This window comes from Silene latifolia, chromosome Y, assembly GCF_048544455.1.
Source record: "Silene latifolia isolate original U9 population chromosome Y, ASM4854445v1, whole genome shotgun sequence".
Lineage (NCBI taxonomy): Eukaryota > Viridiplantae > Streptophyta > Magnoliopsida > Caryophyllales > Caryophyllaceae > Silene > Silene latifolia.
Genome location: NC_133538.1, coordinates 147,731,610 through 147,740,401, shown reverse-complemented (window position 1 = coordinate 147,740,401; position 8,792 = coordinate 147,731,610). Strand labels below are relative to the sequence as shown.

The 8,792-nt window shown below is 44.3% G+C and overlaps 1 protein-coding gene and 1 non-coding gene across 2 annotated transcripts; one reads left to right on the top strand and one right to left on the bottom strand.

Moving 5' to 3' along the window:
* Positions 1–296: 296 nt before the first annotated feature.
* On the bottom strand, positions 297–403 carry LOC141636381 (small nucleolar RNA R71). The gene has a single exon (XR_012540998.1). It is a non-coding gene; the product is annotated as a small nucleolar RNA R71 (small nucleolar RNA).
* Positions 404–5,234: 4,831 nt separating this feature from the next.
* Positions 5,235–5,636, top strand: LOC141629141 (uncharacterized). The gene has a single exon (XM_074442191.1). It carries the CDS (start codon positions 5,235–5,237, stop codon positions 5,634–5,636), a length of 402 nt encoding a protein of 133 aa, XP_074298292.1.
* The last annotated feature ends 3,156 nt before the right edge of the window (positions 5,637–8,792 follow it).

Here is an 8,792-nt window from a genome sequence, read left to right as displayed (position 1 = left end):
TTAGCTCCCAACAACTTGAGATGCATCCCGCCCAAGTGGGGTTGATTGAAAAAGATTTGTTCGGGGGACACATCGAAGCAGATTCTTATGCTCACCTACGAAAGTTCAAGAGAAAGGTCTCTATGATGAAGAAGAATGGGTTATTCGAAGACACTCTAAGGATGATGTTGTTCCCATTCTCTTTGACGGGTAAGGCGGACCGGGGGTTAAATATTCACCCTCCGGATACATTCACAACCTGGGACGCTTTAGCCAACGTGTTCATGGCCAAGTACTATCCGTCATCCAAGATCTCCATGCTTCAAAATGAAATCCACACTTTCCAATAAGAAGATGGGGAATCCTTGGGTGAAGTATGGGATAGATATCAAGACCTTATCGCTAGTTGTCCTCACCACGGGATTTCGAAATGGTATATCACCCAAACCTTCTTCCAAACCTTGTTGCCTAGAAGTAAAGAAATGGTGAATGCCTCCATGGGAGGGGGATTTGACCATTTGGGTGATGAGGAAGGGACGGCACTAATTAAGAAGATGGCAGACTCGAAAGGAAATAATGGATCAAGGGGAAATATTCTTAGGAGAAATGGAAAATACCCTAAGGAGAACTCTTCTAGTTCAAATGCCGAGACAAATGCTAAGCTCGATCTTCTTACCAAGCAACTTGAGAAATTGCAAAGGAACCATGTTCATCAAGTTACCACCTCACATGGTCCACCCATGGAGGAGGTAGTTCAAGTTTCACCTTGTGAGCTATGTGGGGAAAATGGCCACACCTTTGACATGTGTGCTAACAACTACAATGGGGGGTATGAGGAGAATGTCCAAGATGTTAATGCCTTTTAAAGCTATAACAACAATACAAGACCACCAAGACCACCCTACAACAATCCCAATATCTACAACCCAAACACCAACTCCTACCATCCGGGTTTGAAGAACCACCCCAACTTTAGTTACAAGAGTACCAATGTTCAAAACCCACAACATCTTCAACCCCAAGCCCCAAATAATCCACCCGGATTTTCTCAACCAAGGGGTGGATACTCAAACCAAAGAAATAACCCCGGAAATCAAAACCAAGACTTTGGGAACCAGCCTCAAGGTTACCAAGATTTTGGAGGCAATCAAAACAACCAATGTTTCTATCAAGGGAACCAAGTGAATTAAGCTAACCAAGGATTTGGGCAAGGGTATGCTCAAGGGTTTCAAGATCAAGGTCAAGGACCAAACTTCACCAACAATGGTCCTGGAGGGAATTACCAAGGGAGACAAGGTGCCAACACTATGAATGACTATGGATTCCCTTTGCCCATAGCCAATCAACCTTATCAAGAACCCCAAGGTGACCCCTCCCAAAATGAATTAATGAGGATGGTGAAGAACATGCAAATTCAACATAGCCAAGACATGGCTAATTTCATTAAGACAAGCCAACAAGAACAAGCAAACCTAAGAGCTACTTACCTTAAAGATATGAGGGAAATGGAAGCCCGATTGGCTTCTCATGCTCTTGCTAACCCTCAAAGGCCACCCGGTGGTTATTAGCCCAAGGACAAAGTTCAAAGGACGCTTATAATAATAACCAAGCTCATGCGATAGTTTTGAGAAGTGGGATAGAGCTTGAAGATCCCTATAAGCATCTTGAGGTAAAAGTTAACACGGATCCCAAGAGATAGCGGGTGGAAATGAATGGTGGAAGGGAAAGCCCACCGATGACACCATCGGCTAGGATGAGTGAAGCTAAGAAAGGGAAGAAGACGTGTGGAGAATATTCAAGTTGGAAAACACAAGTGGAAAGGGATATTGACGGTTTGGTTGAGGATTTACCTTATGAAGGGGAAAGAGGTGAAGATACTACCGAAGAGGTACTTCTACAACCAACTACTAAGGTAACAAAGAATGCAAATCCCCCAAAGGTATCTCCAAATTCTCAACTTGTTTCTCATATTCCATATCCCTCAAGAGCCATAAAGAGTAGGGAAAACATCAAGTATGCCAAGTTTTGTGACGTTCTTGAGAAACTTGAAGTAACCCAACCCTTTACGGAAGTGATTTTGAACATGTCAACCTACTCAAAATTTTTGAAAGATATCTTGACTAGGAAGAGGGTCTTGGGTGACCAAGAGATAGTGGCAATGGAAGAGGCATGTAGTGCTCATATCCTTAACAAGATGCCCACTAAACTTGGTGACCCGGGAAGCTTCTCAATCCCATGTATAGTTGGTGGTGTTCCTATATCAAGAGCTCTTTGTGACTTTAGAGCAAGTGTGAGTGTCATTCCTTTAAAAGTTGCAAAGAAAATCAGCATTCATAGTCTCGCTCCTACTACCATAACTCTGCAATTGGCGGATAGGTCCGTCAAGCGCCCTTTGGGGGTGCTTGAAGACATACCCGTCAAAGTTGAAAAGCTTTTAATCCCGGCCGATTTTGTTGTCTTTGACATCCCGGAGGATAGCCATACCCCCATTATCCTAGGTAAGCCGTTTTAGGCTACCGGAGGAGTGCTTATTGATGTGAAGAATGGGTGGCTAACCTTCTGGATTGAGGGCAACAAGGTCGAATTTAACCTCCCACATTTGATGAAAGGACCCAAAGTTAAAACGTTAAGCACTATTAAAGTGATTGATGAGGTAGTTCATGAAGTGACCCGAGAGGAGGCGAAGATGGAAGAGGTTTTCCAAATCTCCCTACATGATGAAGTAATGAAAGAAGATCATGATGTAGATGATGAGCTTTTGAAGAAGGTATTGGGCCTTCTCCCTCCAAAGGTACAACTTAAACCTTTATCCCCCCTCACTCAAGTATGCTTTCCTTGGTGGGGGGGAGGCTTACCCCGTGATCATAAATGCTAACCTTAGTGAGTCAGAAGAGATGAAACTTCAAAATTTTTGAGAACTCACAAAGGCTCACTTGGGTAAAGCATAGATGACATAAAGGGGCTAAGTCCAAGCCTATTTATGCATAGAATCATTCTAGAGGAGGGGAGTAAGCCCAAGGTAGATGGTCTAAGGCGGATAAACCCTAAAATGGCCGAGGTGGTAAAAACTGAAGTTTTGAAATTACTCGAGGCCAGGATTATCTACCAAATAACGGGTAGCAAATGGGTGAGTCCGGTCCACGTGGTACCCAAGAAGAAAGGGGTAACCATGGTGGAGCAAGAAGATGGGACTCACCTACCTACTAGGCCGGTTACCGGGTGGCGAATGTGTATCGACTATAGGAAACTTAATGCCGCCACCCTTATGGATCATTTCTCAATCCCCTTTATAGACGAAATGCTCGTGCGTATTATTGCTTTATCGATGGTTACTCCGGGTTTTTCCAAATCTCCATTCACCCGGAGGACCAAGAGAAAACAACTTTCACATGTCCCATAGGAGTTTATGCATATCGTAGAATGCCATTCGGGCTTTGCAATGCGTCCGTCACCTTCCAAAAGTGCATGGTGGCAATCTTTTTGGACTTTCTCGAGAAAAGCATGGAAGTCTTCATGGGCAACTTTAGTGTCCATGGAGACACCTTTGATCATGGTCTTGTCAACTTGACAAATGTGTTAAAGAGATGTGTGGAGCACAACCTTGTCTTAAATTGGGAAAAATGCCATTTCATGGTAGAGGAGGGGGTTGTACTCGGTCACGTTATCTCTAGAAGGGGTATTGAAGTCGATGGTGCTAAGGTTGCCGTGATAGAAAACTTGTCACCTCCTTCCAATGTGAAGGGAGTGAGGAGTTTCCTAGGACACGCCGGATTCTATAGACTTCATTACTCCTCAAAGATGTCCCTTTTTTTTTTGATGATTCTTGTCTTGAAGCTTGTCATAGGTTGAAGGAAGCATTGGTCACGGCTCCAATAATTTGGGCCTCGGATTTGAATCTCCCTTTCGAGATTATGTGCGACGCGGCGGACTTCACGGTGGGCGCGATCCTAGGGCAAGTGGTTGACAAGATACAACACGTCATATATTACACAAGCAAGACCCTTGACCAAACACAATGTAACTATTCAATGACCGAAAAGGAGATGTTGGCAATCGTGCATGCTATTGAAAAGTTCTGGCAATACTTGGTTGGGTCCAAAGTGGTGGTGTATACCGATCACACCGCTTTGAGACAATTGATGGTGAAAAAAGATGCAAAACCGAGACTCTTGAGGTTGATCCTATTACTTCAAGAATTCGATTTGGAGATCAAGAACAAGGCCGGATCGGAAAATGTTGTTGCCGACCACCAATCAAGATTGACCATTAAGGACCATGGAATTAAAGATAATAGTGCACTGATTAATGAATGGCTAAGGGAAGATAGCCTAATGGAAGTTAGCACCAAGACTCCTTGATTAGCGGATCTCTCAAATTACCTTGCGAATGGTTTCGTTCCGGATGACTTTGAACCAAGTGAAAGAAGAAAGTTGAGACATGATGCCAAGCGGTACTTTTGGAATAATCCCCACTTATTCCGTAAGTGTGGGGATGGAATGTTCCGGTGGTGCATTTCTAGGGAGGAGGGCATGGAGATTGTTGACCGAGTTCACAATTCCGCCTATGGGGGACATTTGGCCAGCTCAAGAACCATTGCCAAGATCCTCCAAGGTGGATTTTATTGGCCCTCCATGTTCAAGGACATCTATTACTTGGTGAAATCGTATGATGCATGCCAAAGGGTTGGGAATATTGGAAAGAGGAATGAGATGCCCCTCACAAACATATTGGAGATTGAGCTCTTTGATTGTTGGGGCATAGACTTTATGGGACCATTTCCCAACTCTTGTGGGAATGAGTACATATTGGTGGTGGTGGACTACGTGTCCAAATGGATTGAAGCGGTAGCCTCTCCTACCAAGGATAGCAAGGTTGTCATGAAAATTTTCAAAGGAACAATTTTTCCAAGGTTCGGGAGCCCGAGAGTGGTTATAAGTGATGGTGGATCACACTTCTGCAAGAACACCTTCAAAGCATTACTAGAGTCACATGGAGTGCGGCATAAAACCGCCCTTTCCTACCACTCTCAAACTAGTGGGCAAGTGGAGGTTTCTAACCGCCAAATCAAAGCTATCTTGGAAAAGGTGACTAGCAAGAGCCGAAAGGATTAGTCCCTAAAGCTCCCGGACGTGTTATAGACATTGAGAACGGCATACAAGACACCTCTTGGTACCACGCCCTACAAGCTTGTGTATGGCAAGGCATTTCACTTGCCCGTTGAGCTAGAACACAAGGCTTGGTGGGCTCTCAAAGAAATGAATTTAGACTTTGATGCCGCCGGAGATATCCGATTTCTCCAAATGAATGAGTTAGAAGAATTGAGGATGGAGGCTTATGAGAGCTCCAAAATTTACAAAGACCAAACCAAGAAATGGCATGATGCCAAGATCATGAAGAAAGATATAAGTGTAGGAGACTTAGTGCTCCTTTTCAATTCTAAGGTCAAAGTATTTCCCGGGAAGCTCCGATCACGGTGGTCAGGACCATTCAAAGTGATGGACATCTCCCCTTGTTGCACATTTGAACTTTGGAGTGAAGAAGGTGGAACCTTCAAAGTAAATGGCCAAAGGGTGAAACGATATTATGATGGTGATGAGAAGGGCACTATCGAAGTGATATACCCCGGGGACCCACTTCCCGAAGAGGAAATTTTTTGAATCTCTAACAATAAGACGGTTTGGTGGATTTCCAAAAGAACCACCATTTGTATATAGCATGCATGTAGTTAGAAAATGAGAGGATTTGAAAATATCATTTTTGGCACAAGTTGGATTGCAAAGCGGGTCCCTTCTCTTTACCCAAAATCCCGACATGAGATGTCAGTTTAAAAGTGAAAAACTCGAAAAAAGGGGTAAGTGAAGGAGTCGGGATTTAATTTTCTAAGGTAAAGAAAGAAAACAAGATGAAATTCTTGAGAAATGACTCTCTGCCGGTGGACCGGCAGCTGGTGCCTCCACCGGTAGCGAGTCGTTTTAAATTTGGAGAGAAATTTAAGAATTGAAGTGAAGCAAGGCTCTCTGCCGGTAGGCAGCCGGCTCACTGGTAGAGAGACCCATTATTGAGAAAAACAGGTGGAAAAAGAAGGAAGGAGTATCCTCTGCCGGCTTGCCGGCAGCCGATCCACCGGCAGAGGAACCTGTCACTAAGGAAAGACTAAGGAAAAGGAGGAAAGAGGTGTCTCTGCCGGCAGGCCGGTCCACCGTCAGAGACACACATTGAAAGACAAAAGCTGTACATGAGATTACTCTCCGCCGGTGGACCGGCAGCGAGTCGTTTTTTTTCTGAAGAAAAATTGAATTTTTGGGAAATTGGATATGGGTTCTCTGCCGGCAGACCGACTGCCGGCACCCACTACCGGCACAGAACCACAAAATTGCCTAAATCAAGCCGTGTATGCCTTACTTCTTAATTCTTTTTCAATCTTTTCTTGTCTCTTACTTCCCTTATTTTCCTTTCCTACCCCAACAAAACACCATCAAACCACCATCAAATTACCACAAATCCCCATTAAACCCTCACCATACCTCTATCCATTAACAACCCATCACTTCTCCTTCATTTTTCACCTTTAAATCCATCACAATTGGCAAGCAAGAGGACTAGGGCGGATCTTGTGAGGGCTCAACAACAACTAGTTGAGGCGGCGACTTCCGACACCAATCCGGATCCTGACTTCCCGGATGTGGTGTTTGCGACACAAGCACATAAAGGTAAATTTATCCTTTTCAAAAATCGCCCCTCACCCCAACTAGATTTATTTGTCACCCCGATATGAGGAGCCTAGGATTGGATACGGAGACATTTGCCTTGTTCAAAGGAGTCAGGATGAAGGGTATGTATAACATCCATGAGGAAACTTACCCCCGTCTTACTTGGGAATTCCTAAGTAGTTTTCGTCTCGATAAACATCTTCAAACATCAATGGTAGCCCAAATCCATTTCCGTCTCATGAACCGAGACCACACCTTGTCCCTTGGCCGACATAGCCAAATTTTTTTAATAAAAAATTCCCCCAACCATAAGACACCCGCAAATATGCATTTTTCTCGGGTTTGGAAGGCTATCTCGGGAGTGGAAGATAAAAAGGGTGTGAAAAGGCCGGAATTTTTTTTGTCACAATGCGCTAATTAAAATTTGGCACCACTTTATAGGGTGCACGGTTTTTGTTACGGACGAGCCGTGGGTCTTTCGCACAATTGAGCTTGAAATTTTGGGCTCTTATTTACTCAAAACCCCAACTCCCTATGAAATCAATGTGGGTCACCACTTGGCCCTCCATTTGTCCAAATTGGCCAAGTCTCCGGTGCAAAGAGTCCCCCTCCATGTGGGTGGCCTCATCACCCGCATAGCCAAGCATTTAGACCGCCTGGTGGATTTATCCACCATGAATTGGCTATGGGGGGATACTTGGATCACAAAGGATTATTTGACAAAGAAACTTGAATGGATTAAGACAAACCCCTTTGATGGCCAAGAATATTGGCACATACAAAAGCGAAATTCCGTCCCACTCCCCAATGCATCCAAATTCAAGATCAAACCCGGTGAAGAATCCTATCTCCTTGAAATCCAAGCCGAGGAAGACACCACCCAACCCCCTCCCTCTCACCCAAATACCTATGGGAGGGACAACCGTGCACAAACCACATCTACCCTCCAATTCACGATGCCTAATTCCTCCATCCAACCTCCCCCTTTCCAATCTCAACAATGGGGGGTTCCCTTTGGTGAAGGCTCCTCAAGCCAACCTCTTCCACCGACCCCACTTCACTCCGAATTGGTGGAGTTTATAAATAACATGAGAATGGGCTTGCAAACGGCCGAAAGTCAGAGGCGCGGTATAGAGCAACGGCTGGATAGGATCTACTTCGACCAATCGGTGGGGCAATTCCCCATTTATGATGATTATCGGATGAGGCAATACAACCACCCCTCCGGCCTATATCCATCTTACTACCTCGAGCCGGATGGTGGGTACCCGAGAGATGGGAGCTACGCCTACGCAGGTATCAACAATCGGCCCGATTACTTTGCCGCCCCGGTCTTTCCCCCTCTGGCCTCTCAAGGGGAGGGGCATGATACTCAATGGTTTGGGGGAGCACCCTCCATTTTTGGTAACCCCGAGCTTGGAGGTGGCTCGGGAGGGGGGACGGAGATGTTCGTAGACATGACCACAGGCATGAACACAGATGACTTCATCCGAGAGTTCGAGTTCGGGGAGGAGGAGGATGATGATGAGGACAACGAGTCCTAGGAGGCCTAATTGTTGGCCTACTTTTGTTCCCTTTCAAATCCAAAGCCGAGTATGACTCCCAAAATCCAAACTTCTCATTCATATTTAAATTTCGTATGCATTTAGTTAGTTGTATGATATCTCGGATAGCTATTCATCTAGTTGCATTCATTTAGACTTGCATTAGATTTCAATTTTGTAATATATTATCACATATTGGAATTGCATTCATTTAGCATAATTTGCATTGTCATTTCAATATTGCATGTAGCATAGTTCATGCATTGCATCCCCAATTAAAAACACAAAAAAATCGAAAAATTGAAAATTTCACAAAAATATGCATTTGAATTCCCGAATCTCCTCTATACACTATGTACATAGATAAGTGTGGGGAGGCGATTCTATAAACTCAAAAACACAAAAACCCGTCTTCTATTTTCAAAAAAAAAAAATCAACAAAATCACAGAAATACGTTCTTTTTCATTATTTTTGCCTCCCTCCCACACTTTCCCCGTCACCTGATGTTGTATATAGCAAGTGTGGGGAGGAGGCTAAAAAAAAATAATCAAAAACATG

Excerpts from the sequence above, each read along its gene's own strand:
- LOC141629141 (XM_074442191.1), top strand. The coding sequence starts at position 5,235 with ATGAATTTAGACTTTGATGCCGCCGGAGATATCCGATTTCTCCAAATG.